At 38.5% G+C, this 18,357-nt stretch overlaps 1 protein-coding gene across 9 annotated transcripts in view; it reads right to left on the reverse strand.

Moving 5' to 3' along the window:
• RYR2 (ryanodine receptor 2) overlaps positions 1–18,357 on the reverse strand; it is a 762,307-nt gene that overhangs the window by 404,833 nt on the left and 339,117 nt on the right. For all 9 annotated transcript variants that reach the window (XM_045437236.1, XM_045437235.1, XM_045437229.1 and 6 more), the window contains one exon: positions 5,305–5,379. In XM_045437236.1, the coding sequence (XP_045293192.1) occupies positions 5,305–5,379 (75 nt within the window). The remainder of the gene's footprint in view (positions 1–5,304; positions 5,380–18,357) is intronic.

An 18,357-nucleotide genomic window follows, 5' to 3' on the forward strand; every position in this document is an offset into this window, starting at 1 on the left:
AAGACGTTCAGTTAATATGGTGATGTGCAAAGAAAGACAGTGTCTTATCATTGACAAGAAGTATGCTGACAATCAAATAATGTTTTAAAGAACTAAAAGTAAATGAATGACAACAATTACCATGCATATAAATTCAAAAGGAGATAGTGATGGTAAAGTTGCTATTAAACAAATTAGAACTTATGGCAAAAAACATAAAGGGGATAACGTCATGTACTTTATAAAGAGAAAAAGTGTAACTCTAAAAAGAATGTTTGTGGGGCGCTTGTGTGGCTCAGTTGGTTGAGCGTCCGACTTCGGCTCGGATCATGATCTTGCGGTTCATGAGTTTGAGCCCCATGTTGGGTTCCGTGCTGACAGCTCAGAGCCCAGAACCTGCTTCGGATTCTGTGTCTCCCTCTCTCTCTGCCCCTACCCTGCTAGAACTCTCTCTCTCTTTCAAAAATAAAATAAATAAAAACATTAAAATACATGCATACATACATAAAATGTATGTCATGAAGCTTCCCATGTCAATGGAAAAAAGAAAACAAAACAAAAGAAACAGAGATAATGATTTATAAAGACAATTACACTGGAAGCTTTTTATCACTATGTATTAAATCGAAAAGATAAAAATTATAGAAATGAAGGATTTCTATATGATTGAATTAATCAAGAAGCCTACTTTAATATAGGGTCATTACAAAGGTCACCAAAAATTATAAGGTTTTTTTCCTATTCTACAAATTGAGAATACTTTTTTCAAATTTGCCAATCTTGGTAAACTCTAAGTCAATTTTATGCTGTTTTTCTAACCTAGATTTTTGGCTTCAAATATTGGCAGGGAAAACTAACAGTAGAAAGATACTGTGATAAGGTCATTATTACACGGATTTGTTTATAAAGAGAATTTGGACAATCCACCAACTAAATTAATAACCATGTACCAATAAATCCTACTAATAACACAGTATTGTTAAAAATGAAATTAGGGGCGTCTGGGTGGCTCAGTCGGTTAAGTGTCCGACTTCCGCTCAGGTCACCATCTCACAGCTGTGAGTTTAAGCCCTGCGTTGGGCTCTGTGCTGAGAGCTCGGACCCTGGAGCCTGCTTCAGATTCTGTGTCTCCCTCTCTCTCTCTCTGCCCTCCCCCACTCATGTTCTGACTCTCAAAAATAAACATTTTTTTAAATGCAATTAAAGTTCAGTTACCAACAACAGAATATTAAATCATTTCTAGTCTGGTAAATAAACCAGCTCTGTTCATTCCCTTCTTATAAAATTAAGTATATCCTTGGCAGATGCTTTGGAAAACACAATTATTTTTAATATTCATTTCCATTATTTGAAGAAGCATCTGAATGCTTTTCTAAGCAATGACTCATCTTAATTACCATAAAAAATTCATTTTCAAAATAGTCCCAAATTTTGACAAAGTAATACTTTGCAACAGAACTTCTAGAAGGTATTCTGGATATTATGTGCGAATCTACTGATGAGGGCACATATTTACAAGCACTCCTTTCGAGTCACCAAGAGGATTATGTCAGGGATGGAATGAATTAGGACAATCACTGGCAAAACTCTGCAAAGTCTAAGCACATTTTCTTTAGCTTAAAGCCACTCAAATTAGCTGGCCTGCAATGCCCATGGCCCAGAAGAAAAGAGGAAAAGCCTAGGAGAATCAAGGGGGCAAGACAATATTTAGTAAAAACTGAAAATAGGAATAGTAACATTAAAGCAATTTCCTATGGTAACATAGCAGAAACCTGTCCCCTATGTCTTATCTACATTTACCTGAAATGACTTCAAAGGAATGGGGAGTATTTGGTCATTCCTCACGACACATCCATCTTTGATTTTTGTGGGGTTTTTGTGACATACAAGAAAGCTACATGTGAAGGACACATAAGGCATATTTTTCATTGCAGTGATCATTCCCACTACAGAAACCAGCACATATCGTACTTACAATGTTCCTACAACTTCACGTTGGGGTAAAATACAGCAAAGTGTGTTCCATCTTATTTAACTCCCAAAACTAAAACTTACCTTATTAAAATGTTCATGATACTGAAAAACTTATGACAACATTACTGAGTATGTGCTACAAAATATCTAAGTACTAGGCTGTATAAATTGCAACAAATACATAGTTGGAGACCTTCTTCTAGGAAAAAAAAGAACACCCCAAATATTGTAACATAAATAATGACTTTTGGGTGCAAAATTCCATTGTACGCATAAGGAGAATCGTTGACTCTCATTTCCTAAGTATAAAGAAAAAATGAGTATTTGCATGGCCAAGGTACGCAATAAGACACGGAAACTAAATGCAGTCACATTAACAGTGAAGTCAAAGTAGTTCAAAAATTCAACAGAACCTGAAGAAACACTTTAACATAATTACATTCATTACAAGTGAATCTGCTTTCCTACCGTCGACAAGAAGATGACATGGTATAAATCGAGGGTCACACGGTACAAAAAAAACATCTCTCTTCCATCTTTTAAGGGGTTGAAAAGGTACTTGCTCTGCCTTCTGGTGTTAGGCTCCCCTTGCTGCCATTTGGACTCTCAAACAATCCGCACAGCCGCATACCTGAGGCTCGGAAGCGCCCCCTTTCACCTCTGGCTGACCACAAGACCAGGCTCTTTCTATATTATCAGTCATCCGAATTCAAAGTTAAAACAAAGCCCACGCTTCCCATTTCAAACTTCAAACATTCGGCAACAGTAGAGACAAAGAATCCAGACCAGATGTCCAGAACGATCTGGAATTATGTAATTACAGTTCATCAATTACAAGGTTGACAATATAAAAAGGAAGCCCTGTCTGGTTTTCAGGAATTCACATCCTTCCTTTTGTTTTCTGTTTTGTTTAATCTATAAAATGAGACAGATTTAGGGCCTCGTTTGCTCAAAAAAAAAAAAAAAAAAATTCCATTTCTTTAAGCACACAATCACAAAGGGTACGGATATCTATGAATTTGAAAACCCATCTGGAATCTGTTTTCCAATGGCAATGCCACCTCTCTAAGCTTCATTTCTATCGACTATTTCACTTCTCTAATTAAGCTGCATTTTTATAAAACACAAAGGAAAGGAAATACATACACATATTTAAAATCTCTTTCCCTAAATTCTCTGAAAAATCTATAAAGCACATGAAAGCTCAGTCTCTCTCCCTTTGTTTTATAAGGATGACACTCCTTTTTCCATCTCATTAAGAGATGCATTTCGAATAAAATTTTACAATGAATTTCAATATTTACCAAAAGCTTTAATATTTAGGTGGATTTCATCAAGTAGGTATTTATTTAGAAGAAACATATCCTCAGTTAATTAATAATTAATGAGGTTAATATAGAAGAACTTTTTGAAGTTATAGACTTACTATCATAAGAAATGTAAAAAATAAGGGACACCTGGGTGGCTCAGTGGGTTAAGCATCTGACTCTTGGTTTTGGCTCAGGTCATGATCTCATGGTTCGTGGGTTCAAGCCCCACATCAGGAGCCTGCTTGGGATTCTCTCTCTCTCTCTCTCTCTCTCTCTCTCTCTCTCTGCCCTCCCCTGCTTGCATACTCTCTCTCTCTCAAAATAAATAAACATTTAAAGAAAAGAAATATAAAAAATCAATTTAATTTACATACATATTTTTGTTGCATAGGTGTATGATAGCATGAGTTAAAAAAAAAGTCTTTCAATCATAAAAAAATATATAACTGGGATAAAAAAACGGTCATGACAGAGTAACAAAAATAATGATTTAATAATTTTTTAAATAATTTTTACTGTTAATAAAGACTATGTTCAAGTGTTTTCAATAAACAAAGATGGGTATTAAATCACATCAGTATTTGTAATCAATAAGATACTTTAAAAAAATGGTATGCCCATTTTGTTTTAAGACGTCCGTACTTATAACACACTATAAGTTATATTCTACACATCTATTTAAACTGACAGTAGAACCTGTCTATGTCAAAACTTACAATGTTCAAGGATACATTTTCAAATTTTTTCAAAATTAATGTATAGGATATATAAGAAAAAACAACTAAAGATCACCAAACTATCTTTTGTTACTATTATTAAAGTTTATTTATTAAGTTTAAGAGAGAGTGAGAGCATACATAAAGGGGCAGAGAGAGAGGAAAAGAGAGAGAATCCCAAGCAGTCTCTGTACTGCCAGCATGAAGCCTGATGCAGGGCTCGAACTCATGAGCTGTGAGATCATGACCTGAGCTGAAACCAAGAGTCAGAGGCATAACCACCTGAGCCACCCAGGCACTTCAAGACTACTAAACTATCTTAATCGTCATTAGATAAGCACTAATCTCAAAATATTAGGTCTTCAAAGGTAGTTACTCTATACCAAGACAGTTCCCTATACCCCTCCATGGAAGCTATAATCTTAAATCAATAATTTCCAAAAGTATAATAAAATAGGGAAAAAATACATGAAAACTTAGCACTTTTTAGGCAAAGGACTGAACCTTCCAATCATTAAAAAAAAAAAGATCTAATATTCTATTTAAAATAGTTCAAAATGACACCTTTATCATCAATATTGAATTTATATAAAGGAACTAAAAGTCAATCTCTGAACAACTTTTTGAAGTCACCAGAAAGGGAAAAAAAGAAGATATACATACATACATACATACATATATATATATATGTGTGTGTGTGTGTATACATATATATATCTAGAATATATACCTATATATATATATATATGTGTGTGTGTGTGTGTGTATATATATATATGTGTATATTTGTTTCTATAAAAAACAAATACACAGTGACTTTGTATTACAGTCCAAATTTCTCACTCAGCTATCAAGATGTCTGTAAATAAAGGCAGTGACTGACAGTAAGACTCCTGTACTCTCGTTCAAGTTCAAGTTTCCTGTTTTACATGTGCCTTTAGAAGGTTAAATCCAGAGTCCATCAGACCTGAAATGTGTAACAGGCTCGCAAACCATCTGTCCTGTTTCCAAACCTTATGTCACCCTCTCCTAGGAGCACCTTCTTCCAGGAGATTCACAGACCGAGATGACATGATGTCACCAAAACAAATAAGGCTAAAGACAAGAGCAGACTATATAGAATTATTGTGTACTGCCTGGTGAATTTAGGCCAAAGAAAGCCAAAGAAAGGTAGGCAGAAGGGAAAGAGTAGAACCTCTCCACCACTTCCTCAGTGTTTCATTTGCTTGTTTACTATAGTTAGCATGAGTATTTTCCATAAAAGCACAGGTCCACAGGATTTTGTACACTTGGAGCACTCGGCTGTATTTACGGCTTCTACTTACGCAACTCTTAGTGTCTCTAGTCTCCACAGGGAACGTGCATGGACAGATACAGCACCGCCTTCATAGTGAACAGTTCTGGTTAAAAAAAGGAAAAAAAAAAGCACAGTTTCAACAAGTGTCATTCTTGGACTCTATTTTCTCAAGGCAATTACAAGAAAAAAAGCCAAGGGAAAGCCTTTAGATAAGGTCATACTTTCTGGCACGAGACAATATAGCTGGAAATAAAAATAACAAAAGTAACAGTAAGTGATCAATTTAAGTTTGCCCTGAATAAACATTTAACTTAAACATATTCTCACATCATTTTCTCCCTCTACTCCCATTTATTCCCCCTCCCTCTCCCCAGCCCACCTCTCCTCCTCTGTCACTCTCTCTCTCTCCCTCTCCTCCAGTGAATACATTCACCTTACTTATTTAACTTAGGTCCATAAAAGTACTCAGCTATGAGTTTATGTGTAGTTTAATGTCTTATTATTTCAACACATGCATATAATTATTTGCAGTTTATATTCTGTTCTAGATATATCAAACACTGTAAAGAAATATAAGAACACATTAATTTTAATTAATTTTAATGTTTTAACAATCTGCAAAATTACTAAAGATAGAAAAGTATCACCGAAAATATAAACATCAACCAAAAAAGTCCCACACACGGAGAGAATTATCTTTGAATGCACATCACACACACCCAAATTCCAAAGCTCTCATAACGATAATCATGACAGAAGTAATGCTAGGTAATTTACATATGTTATCCAACTTGAGCTCTGTGCCAACCTGTTGAGATGGTTTTAAGGAAACCAATGCTTATACGTGCTCCTTGTTTCTTCCTTGAGACTCACTCTCTGTCTACTGAATGTTTGCAATCATTCAAACACACATAACCCTGTCCTGTCTCAAACATAATAAGACCATTGACCATATTCTCCTCTCCTGCTTGCCCCCATATCTGTCTCATGGATCACCTCCTGTCAGATCTCTGTGCCTCCACTTGCTTCCTGATCCACCTCTCCGTTGAAACACATTTGCTAAGGCCATCATATGACATCCGTGGTCCAAAATCCAATGGACTATTGATGGTTTTTTACACTGGAGAAATACCTACTATCTTGACAGTTTTTCTAACACCATTCTCACCTACTTTTCTTCTCACTTACTGAGATATTCCTTCTCATTGTTTTTATTGTGGAAATTTTCAAATAGACACAAAAGTAGAGAGAGTATTATGATAAATCTCAATATACCCAGCACACAGTGTCAACAACAATCAACACAGGGCCAGTCTTGTTTCACCTATAACCTCTAGTAACCCATTCACATACAACTCCCCCCCAAAAATACATACATACATATGTAGATATAGACATGTAAATATACAGACACACACACACACACACACTCCTATGTAAAATCTGCTTTTATGAAATATCCATTCTGTTCATATTTTCCATTTTCTCAAAAATGTTTTGTTTTTCTGTTGCTCTTTCAAATCAAGATACAAACAAGATGCACAAATTGGTTAAATATCTTAAATTTCTATTACTAACAGTTTTCCCTTCTTTTTTCCTTGTTGGCATTATCTCTTGACAAAAATCTGTACCATATGTCTTGGAGTTTCTACATTCTGGATTTTTCTGATGACATGCTCATAGTGTTGACATGTACTTCTAAAATGGTAGTTGGATTTCTAGGTCTAGTGTTTTATACTTCCTAATACATCACATCAGGTGGTAATAATGACTACTTGGTCTACTTTTTTAATATTAAAATTGATCAGTAGGTTTAGAATCACCTTGATCCATCTATCATAAGAGTTTTAGGTATACCTACAAACAGTGCCATAGCAGTGCTTTTCAATCACGGCTGCAGATACAATTATGTGGATAGCTTTTTAAAACGTGATGCTATGCCCTCACCAACGACCAATTAAACCAAATCTGGAGTCCGGATTTTTTTTTTAAGTTTATTTTTATTTTGACAGAGAGAGAAAGAGAGAGAGGGTGTGCAGTATCCAGGGAGGGGGAGAGAGAAGGAGAGACAGGAATCCCAAGCAGGCTCCACACTGTAAGTGCAGAGCCTGATATGGGGCTCAAACTCACAGACTGTGAGATCGTGACCTGAATCAAGATCAAGAGCCAGAAGATTAACTGACTGAGTCACCCAGGTGCCCCTGGAGTCAGGATTTTTAAAAGTTCTCCAACTGGTGGTAATCAGAAGCTAAAGTGTGGAAATCATGGTCCAGATCAGTTTCCACACAGCAGCACTATTGACATTTTGGGCCAGCTAATTCTTTGCTGTGGGTGGCTGTCCAGTGCATTTAGGATGTTCACTGATTCCTGGACCCTACCAACCAAATGCCAATAGCACTTGTCTCTTCTACTCCCCCTCCCCAGTTGTAACAACCAAAAATGTTCCCAAGACATTACCATAATGTCTTCTGGGGGACAAAACTATCCCCACTGTCAAGCTACTGGTTTAGATTAGTGGCTCTCAATCTGTAGTATTAGAATGATATTGCAGGGTTTTTAAAATACAGATTGCTGGACCCAATCTGTTGCTACCCCCAAGTTCCCAATTTAGTAGATCTATGGTAAGGAGAAGAATTTGTATTTCTAATAAGTTCCCAGGTGACATTGATGCAACTGGTCCACATTCTGAGAATCACTGGGCTAGAATCATTATTTTATTAGGGCAGTGATTTTTGGCCTCGGTTGTATACTAGAATAATCTGAAAAGCTTTACAAACTCCAACGCATAGACAATTCTCAAATTAAATCAGCATCTCTGGATATATACTTAAAAATAACAAATAATAAAATATAGATGTAATGTGTATATATATGTATATAGATACGCAGATTTTTAACTCAATCATGACCTTTAATACAGATCTTGTACTTGGCCATATAAAAAACCTTTATCAGATTTTTTTTAAAAGTAAAGCCATGTACTCATCCTATTTTCTAATTATAACCAACGAAAATTGGAAATAAATACTAAAAAGATTTTTAAAATCTAACAACTTGGAAAACTCAGTAACTCTTATAAATAATTCATGGGTCAGAGAGGAAATAGAAATTAGACCTTACCTAGGATGTAATGAGGACAAGAGTACTTCAGAACAAATCTATGATTCACAGGTAAACTTTGAAAAATTTAGGCCTGAAATCCCTTGATTATTAAAGAAGTAATGACCAAAAAAAAAAAAAAAAAAACCTTAAGAGTTGTCTGAAGAAATTAAATAGTGAACAAAATAAACCGACAGAAAATAAAGAAGGGATTCTATGATGTATTATTAAGATAAGTAAAATGCAAGAATACAAATGATATAAATTTTCTGTACAACAGTAAATCATGATAAATCTATTTCATGTATGTATGTATATATGTATCTATGCAGAGGTATTATCTATATGAACATGGAGAAAGTTCTTGAATAATGAACACCAAGACAGTAATGTTAATCACATAATAAAAGTTATGTAGGAACTAAGCTTGAAACTAAAATGTACTCTAAGATAAAAACAGTATAGGGGCGCCTGGGTGGCGCAGTCGGTTAAGCGTCCGACTTCAGCCAGGTCACGATCTCGCGGTCCGTGAGTTCGAGCCCCGCGTCGGGCTCTGGGCTGATGGCTCAGAGCCTGGAGCCTGTTTCCGATTCTGTGTCTCCCTCTCTCTCTGCCCCCTCCCCCCGTTCATGCTCTGTCTCTCTCTGTCCCAAAAAAATAAATAAAAGTTGAAAAAAAAAAAATTAAAAAAAAAAAACAGTATTAAGTAATGTTTATGTACAATTGTATATATTATATATAACAAGGTATAGGAAGAATTATCCTTCAAAAGTTTTACTCTTATCACTTTTCCTTTATTAACTGAATTTAACAATGAGCTTTTATTATTTGTATAAGTAGAAATCTAATGATATTTTAATTTGGGGGGGAAATTAACATTTAAAACACAAATATAAAGTCAAAAGGAAAGTTAGAACCTCCTTTCTGGATATTTGTCTCCTGAAGGGACTTCTTGCCTTTCATTATTTCTATTTTTTTTAAATGATTCATCAGCAAGTGTAGAAAATCCAATGACCTGCAATTCTTCAATGACAACTGGGGAAATCTTTGCTTTTATACAGTCTGCCATATAAATACATGCCAAGTGCTGAATGTCACTGGTTGTCATATCAAGTAGGCATTGGCTATTTCAGACTGAAAAGTAACCTTACAATATCAAAATCCTAAAGGTAGTAAGGGTCTCAGTCCATCATAAATGACACTAAGGACGTGTAAACTTATTTAAAAACTGGTCCACTTGGAGAAATCCACCTGTTCTATGAAGCGATCATCCCTTTTCCCTGCAATATGTCTCAAGTATCAAGTTTAAAGACCCACAAGTTTACCAAATGGTATTAGAGACCATATTTAAACTCATACAACTAAATGATCATCTTCATAGCAAGTGTTTCTGTCAACAGGAAGACTAAGAAAAGAGAAAGATTCTCTAAGAAAGCGAACAGACCTATAGCAACAGCACCTATGGGCTCAGTCAGCATCACATGAGATTTCAATGCAAACAGCGTCAATGACACGAAAATGCAAGGGAAGGTCATGCGGATATGAAACAACAAGGTGCTTGTGCAACTCTCTGCTCACTGAAAGACCATCTTTGCAATGAACCAAAACAATGTTACAGCTGATAAGAAAGACATGTGTTAAGATAACTGGCCATTGGTATCCTTGTAACAGAATTTTTTTTTTTTTCAAAGAATCTTCCACCTCATGAATCAGTAAAACTCCAAGTCACTCAGGGTGTTTGGGTGGCTCAGTCGGTTAAGTGTCCAACTTTGGCTCAGGTCATGATCTTGTGGTTCACAGGTTCAAGCCCTGCGCCAGGCTCTGTGCTGATAGCTCAGAGCCTGGAGCTCGCTTCATGGATTCTGTCTCCCTCTCTCTCTGCCCCTCCCGTGCTCGTATTCTTTTTCTTTCTCTCTCTCTCTCTCTCAAAAATAAATAAAACATTTTAAAAAGTCTTAAAAAAAACTTCAAAGTCACTGTAATTTCACTGACTATGAATTTTTAGTGCACCTAACAGGGGCGTCTGGGTGGCTCAGTCAATTAGTTAAGTGTCTGACTTCAGCTCAGGTCATGATCTCACAGTTTGTGGGTTCCAGCCGTGCATCAGGCTCTGTGCGGACAGCTGGATTCTGTGTCTCCCTCTCTCTCTCTGCCCCTCCCCTTCTCACGCTCTGTCTCTCTCTCTCTCTGTCTCTCTCTCTCTCCCTCTCTCTCTCTTTCAAAAATAAATAAACATTAAAAAAAAATGTGCACCTAATAACCGACAGTGTGTGCCTTATTTGACAATACTTTGAAAAATTCCAGGCTGCAGACTGCAAGCTATGCCTACATAACACATTATCTCCCAGTATAACACGCTTCATTAAGGAGCTCATATTTCAGGTTGATCACATAAAACTGCCTGGAGAGGCCCTGTAAGGTTATTCTTGTAATAAGTACAAACTTTCCCTGTTATGTCATCAATTCCACTTTTCATCAGGAGTATCATAGCGTCACTGAAATAAAAGTAGTCAGCTATTTTTGTGTTTTCAGCAATAAAATACAATGTAAGTCTAATCTCAACTGCTGGACCATTTCTTTCTCAGTAGAACACACGCACTTTGACAGCCAGGATGGGTCCATCCGAGGCCCAGAAAAAAACGAGCATTAGCACAGTAACAAAAGCACAGCCCCTCCAAGCTCTGCACTGTGTAACAGTTTGGCATATATTGGCATTTATTTATAAGGATTTTATAAGATACACAATTCCAATCAGTGGACTTTAGCATAGAATCGTAAAACACAATCAGTAAAAGCTTCTACGCGGTAAAGAGAAGCCTCCACCCTACAAGGAAACTACTTTTTCTCCCTGTGAGCGCTGTCCCGGAGCGTCTTCACTCGGTGACATCACAGTCACTAGCTCACGTCTATGACAAGGCCCCGAGAAGTTGACAAATCGCTCTCAGGCTGGACTGTAACTAACTTTCTGAAGACGTCTCTTCTTTGTGTGAACTTGTGTGAGGATGCAAAGTCACTGAACTTCTCCGTGCCTCATGTCTTCACATGCAAAATGAAGCTAAGGGTCATTGGGTTGGTGAGAAAGGAATGAAAGACAGAACCCACCTAGACATCATGGAGGAGACTTTGCACGGCAAATGTAGCTCTGGGGGTTTGCAGGAAGACGAGGAATATGGCGCTGTGTTTACTGTTTCTAAATAAGGTGTTAAAGACTCAATATTGGGGCGCCTGGGTGGCGCAGTCGGTTAAGCGTCCGACTTCAGCCAGGTCACGATCTCGCGGTCCATGAGTTCAAGCCCCGCGTCGGGCTCTGGGCTGATGGCTCAGAGCCTGGAGCCTGTTTCCGATTCTGTGTCTCCCTCTCTCTCTGCCCCTCCCCCGTTCATGCTCTGTCTCTCTCTGTCTCAAAAATAAATAAACATTAAAAAAAAAAAATTAAAAAAAAAAAAGACTCAATATTGCTTGTTGAATTGAACTGCCGTAGGACCATATACTTGTTTACATGCAAAGGTATAATAAGTCCTAAGTTATGAAACTGCTCAGAACAAGATAAGAAGCAAAGAAATTCACAAACAACTCCGTAGGACTTTTTTTGGCATCTGCTGTAGGATCCTATAGAAAAGTCAAGCTCTGAAAATCAAATATACATTACACAGATCAAAGAGATACTTTTTTTTGCCCTAGCTACCTTCTCCCTCTTGCAAAAACCTTCTTTTTTTTTTTTTATTTTGAGAAACAGAGAGAGCGAGTAGAGGCAGAGAGAGAGAGAGAGAGAGAGAGGGAGAGGGAGAGAGAGAGAGAACCCCAAGCAGGCTCCGTGCTATGGGCACAGAGTCCAATGTGGGGCTCAAACCCATGAACTTTGAGATCGTGACCTGAGCCGAGTCAAGAGTCGGACGCTTAGCTGACTGAGACCCCCAGGCACCCCGCAAAGATCTACTTCTGAAGGCACCCACTCTGGCATCCTAACTTTGGCTCTCCACACAGGATTCCCAGGACTGCTGGAGCTGACAGCCCATCTGACACTTTCACTTCCCCCATCAAAAGGAATTCTAGAACAGGGTCTGGCAAACTTTTCTGTAAAGGGCTAGACTGTAAATACTCGGGGGTAAATGGGTCTTAAGGTTTCTTTCATATTACTTAACTCTGAATGCAGTATGGGTAATATGTCAAAAAATGTGCATGTCTATGTTCCAATAAAATTTTATTGAGAAGAACAGGCAAGGGGCTGGATTTTCTTTTTCCAGTTTTATTTATTTTGAGAGAAAGAGCAGGGGAGGAACAGAGAGAGAGACTCCCAAGTAGGCTCTGCACTGTCAGTGCAGAGCCCAACGTGGGGCTCAAACTCACGAACCATGAGATCATGACCTGAGCTGAAATCAAAAGTCGGACTCTCAACCAACTGAGTCACCTGGGCACTCCAGCAGTGGGCTGGATTTGACCCACACACCATAGTTTACAAAGCCTGATCTGAAAGATCCTGCCCACATTATTGGCAATTTTAACCTCCGAGAGAGCCAGCTAGATGAAATCTGAGGTCTGGAGATTTTCATCACTGTATTAGGGTTCTTCAGAGAAAGAGAACCAATAGGATATAGATAACTCCTAATCTATACATAGGGCTTATTTTTATATATATTATGCTTATATATAACACATGCATAATAAATAAATGTGATATAGTAACCATTAGTATGAAAATAAATAGAATATTATAAATATCTAATTATATAATAAGAATTTTTATATGAGGAGTTGGCTCAAGCTGCCAAGCCCCGAGATCTACAGTTGGTAGCTGGAGACCCCGGAGAGCTGTATGGTATAAGTTCTAGTCCACGTCCAAAGGGCTGAGAATGAGGAGAGCCAACTGCATAGTTCCACTCCAAAGAGTGCCAGGTTCAAGGCCCAAGAAGACCTGATATTTCAGTTTTCTGCTTCACTCAGTCTATCAACTTAAATATTAAACTGGGGGCGCCTGGGTGGCTCAGTCGGTTAAGCAGCCGACCTCGGCTCAGGTCATGATCTCACGGTCTGTGAGTTCAAGCCCCACGTCAGGCTCTGTGCTGACAGCTCAGCCTGTTTCAGATTCTGTGTCTCCCTCTCTCTGACCCTCCCCCGTTCATGCTCTGTCTCTCTCTGTCTCAAAAATAAATAAACGTTAAAAAAAAATTAAAAAAAAAATTAAACTCATCCCCAAAAACCCTCACAGAAACACCCAGAATAACGTGTGACCAAATATCTGTGCACTCCATGGCCCAGTCAAGTTGACACATAAAATTAAACAACAAAATAAGGAATTGAGAGAAAATCCAAACTATCTTGAATCACATTTCTTTTTCATTTAACTTTTGTTACCGCTTGCTTGTTTTTGAAAGACAGTACGTGAGGGAGGGAGGGGCAGAGAGAGAGGGAGACACAGAATCGGAAGCAGGCTCCAGGCTCTGAGCTGTCAGCACAGAGCCCCATGCGGGGCTCGAACTCACAAACTGCAAGATCATGACCTGAGCCGAAGTCAGATGCTTAACAGACTGAGCCACCAGGGTGCCCCAATCCTGAGTCACATTACTAAGTCTGGAACTAACATCTACATTGTGAGTGATTCTTCTTCTTCTTCACAAGATAATTACAGATAAATTCAGGGTTTCAGAGCACATGACTCATCCCCAAACACTTGAGTTTGATCAGTGAAGTATGAGCAATACAGCTGTCTTATATCTGAATTACAAAAAGAATAGTTATTTTCAATATCTGCTTGTCTTTCTTTTCTTTCGTGATCCTCATTCCTAAAATGGTATCATTCAGGAATTCTTTGCTTTCTATTATTGTGTAACAACTGACCACGGACTTACTAGTTGAAAACAATATGCATTTATCAATCCCGTGGTCTGCAGGCTGGAAGTCTGGGGGAAGCATAGCTGGGTTTCCAGCTCAGGGCCTCACAGGCTGAAACGAAAATGTCGGCTGGAGCTGTATTCTTGCCTGCAGTTCAGGGTATTCTCTCTCTCTCTCTCTCTCTCTCTCTCTCTCCCTCTCCCTCTCCCTCTCCCTCTCTCTCTTTTAAGATTTTATTTTATTTTTTTTTAGTAATCTCTATGTCCAATGTGGGGCTCAAACTCACAACCCCGAGATCAAGAGTTGCATGCTCCTCCAACTGAGCCAGCCAGGCGCCCCTCAGGGTAAGCTCCCTGGTGGTTGGTTGGTAGGAGTTGTTACTCGCAGCTGTATGACCAAGGTCCATTTTCTTGCCAGGTCTCAAGTGGGGACCTCTTTCAACAACTAAAGGCTGCCCTTAGACCCTGGGCACATGGCCCCCTCCATCAACCCTCTCACGATATCTCAGCTTACTTGTTCAAGGCTGGCAGGAGAATTTTTTTTTTTTTTTTCACATTTTAATCACTGACTTCAACAGTGTCTTCCATTAAAGACTCACCTGATTAGGTCAGGCCCACCGAGGAAAATCCACCCTTTGATTAAGTCAAGGTCAGCCCATTGAGAAAATATATTTGCAACACATTTTCCAGGTTTTTATACAATGTAACCTCAGCATGGGAGTAAAGTCCACCATATTCATAGTCCCACCACACACACAAAAGAGGGGATATTACAGAGTGCGTACAGCAGGAGGGCAGGAATCTTAGGGGCCACCTCAGAATTCAATTTTTTATTTGTCCTCTCCTTCAAAACTCCTCCTTTCTTTTGAGTTAAACATTTTTTCATTATTGTCATTCTGGCTTCCCTTTAATATTTTACATTCTTTTACTATGTTTTCAGTGGTTACTATAAAGATTACAATATGTGTTCTTGCTTATTAAAAATTATTTCATTATGGGGCGCCTGGGTGGCTCAGTCGGTTAAGCAACTGACTTCGGCTCAGGTCATGATGTCACAGTTCGTGCATTCGAGCCCGGCATCGGGTTCTGTGCTGACAGCTCAGAGCCTGGAGCCTGCTTTGGATTCTGTGTCTCCCTCTCTCTCTGCCCCTCCCCCATTTGCGCTCTGTCTCTATTTCTCTCAAAAATAAATAAAATGTGAAAAAAAATTAAAAACAATTATTTAATTACTAATTTTACTACTTCCCAGACAAGACGAGAATTGCCATGTAGTTCTATTCTCCTGACTTGTGTGCTACTATTACAATGAATTTTGTTCACTATAGTTTTAAATCCAAGATTTATATATAGCTGGCATCATCAACACTTTGCTTAACTGATGGTCTTTATAAGTTTCCCTCATATTTGCCTTCCTTCTGCTCTTTTTTTCTCCCTTTCTGTATCTCCAAAATTATTTCTGAGATAATTTTCTTCTACTTGAAGAACACCATTTAATAATATGTCCTTTACTGTGGGTTTACTGATAACGAATTCCCTTCGCTCAGTCTTTTTAAAAAAAAATCACCATTTTACTAGATAAAATGGTTGTCAGGCTGGTAGTCATTTTCTTTCAGCACTTTTACGTTTCCATCTAATGTCTCTGAATGTTTCTTATACGAAGAAACTTAATGTTTCTTACATGAAGTTACTGTTGTCACTTTAAAGGTACTATACCTTTTTTCTCCATTTTTAAAAAGTTTTTCAATTTGTGTTTACTTTCCAGCAGTTTCACTTTTGTCGTCCTAAGTATTTTTACTTTTTATCTGTCTTACTTAGGGTTCACAGTCTTTCTTAAACCTGTGGCTGAGGGGGGAGGCTGGGTGGCTTAGCCAGTTGAGTGGCTAACTCTTGGTTTCAGCTCAAGTCATGACCTCATGGTTCTAGAGTTTGAGCCCAACATCAGCCTCTGCACTGACAGTACAGAGCCTGTTTGAGAGTCTTCCTCTCCCCCTTCTCTCTGCCTCTCTCTCTCTCAAAATAAAATAAACTTTTAAAATATATATTAAAAAAAATCGTGGCTTAATATACCTAATCAGTTGTGGAGAATCCTTAAGCAAGTTGTATTAAATATTGCCTGTGCGCTGTGTATTTGTGTATTTGTAAGCTCTCTTATTCTTCTTCTGTCTCCCTCTCACCTTCTCCTGTTGCCCTTCCCTTTTATGCCCTTTTATTTTGGGACTCCAATTACATGTATGAGAGAACATTCTTTATTTCCTATCTATTTCTTATTCTCTTATATATTCCTAGTCTTTTAGCCATCAGTGTTTCAGTCTGAATTCTTCTGACCTGATTTCCAATTCACTAATTCTCTTTTCAGCTACTTCTAAGCTGATGTTAAATCCATCTATGAGTGTCTAATATCAGTTATTTTAATTTTCATTTTTAGAATGCCTAAAGGATCCCTTTTTATAGTTTTCAGTTCTCTACCAAATTTCTTCATCTTCTCTTTTAATTCTTAGGTCATAATAATCATAAGTATTTTATTTCATTTTTTTAAAACATTTAATGTTTATTTTATTTTTGAAAGAGAGAGGCAGAGTGTAAGCGGAAGAGGGGCAAGAAAGAGAGGAAGACAGAATCTGAAGCAGGCTCCAGGGTCTGAGCTGTCAGCACAGAGCCTGACGCCAGGCTTGAATTCACGAACTGTGAGATCATGACCTTAGCCAAAGTCGGACACTTAACCAACGGAGCCACCCAGGTGCCCGTAAATAGTTTAAATTCTATTTGTGATCATTCTATTATCTATGTATCCACAAACTGTGTGCCTTTTTCTACAGTGTGTGTTTGCTCTCGCACCTTGGTCAACTCCCATCTTATACACCTGTGTTGTATATAACAAAGAATTTGGCTGACCCATGTCTCTGTTCCTAGGAGAGAGACCCTAAACCCCTGGAATTTCCCAAGTGACAGAAGTGGCTTTGTTATTCATGAGACCCTCGGATTACAACTCAATTTAGGCTACCAAGTGCACTCATAGCAGCCCCTCGATAGCTTCACTGTGGGGGTTGGCCATGCTGGAAAGACCAATGAGAGGACGAGGAGCTGGAGGATGAATCCAGCCTGACCCCTGCGGGGAGTGACAGGTGCTGGAGACTGAATTCAATTATGCCATCGAATATTTAATCAATCATTGCTACATAATAAAACCCTGATAAAAACACTTTGGAACCAAAGCCTAGTGGAGATTCCTGGACAGTGGACACATCAACTTTAGATATGTTGACCCACAGAGAAAGGGTAGAGCAGCTGTGCAATCAGGCCCTCCCAGACCTCACCTTACGCATCCCTTTAGCTGGCTGGTATGATGTGTATGCTTTACAATAGGACTGGCATCATAATATGATAGGGAAAGACAGGATAAAATAGGCAGAGAGGGAAAGGTTAGGACCTGACATCCCTGGGGGACAAACACATATTTTAGAACAATGCTGGGAGGGTGACCACAGCAAACCCCCTCGGGTGGAAGAGTCCTCTTAAAAATGCAATAGACACCACCCACCCCTCTCAGGTTTCCCTCAAGAATTTGACAAGAGACCTAATTAAAAATAAGCAGTCCCTCATAAAACATATGACCCACAAGGAACGGTATGGCCATAGACCACCCCTCATACAATGGAAATGAGCCAATCAAAAGGGAATGACTAGGCATTTAGAGGTACTTAGCCAATAAGGGTAGAACCTCAGAAGGAACAAGGGGGAATGGAAGGGACTAACCAGAACCTTATTAAACAAAGACCTTTGCCTGCAGTCACGAGCATTCACTTTTGAATCCCCCCCCCCACGTAAAGAGAGCTTTCCTACTGTTCTTACTTTCTGATCTCATACACGAATAAACATTTGCCTGCTGCTCACTTTATTCTGTGTCCACTTTTTCATTCTTCAGAGGGGATGAGACAACGAATCCCGGGTATTGTAAAAAAAAAAAATCGTGCAATAATAATTATAGCATTTTCTTGATTTCCTGAATCTAAAGGAGTTGGCTGAGGGGAACCCTCAAATTTGTAGCCAGTTGGTTAGAAGCACAGGTGATGTGAGGATACCACCCCCAGTTTGTGTCTAGAGTCTGAGATAAGGGTAGTTTTGTAGAGGACTAAGCTCTTAACTTGTATGACCTG

The sequence above is a fragment of the Leopardus geoffroyi genome, chromosome D2, assembly GCF_018350155.1.
Source record: "Leopardus geoffroyi isolate Oge1 chromosome D2, O.geoffroyi_Oge1_pat1.0, whole genome shotgun sequence".
Classification (NCBI taxonomy): Eukaryota; Metazoa; Chordata; class Mammalia; order Carnivora; family Felidae; genus Leopardus; species Leopardus geoffroyi.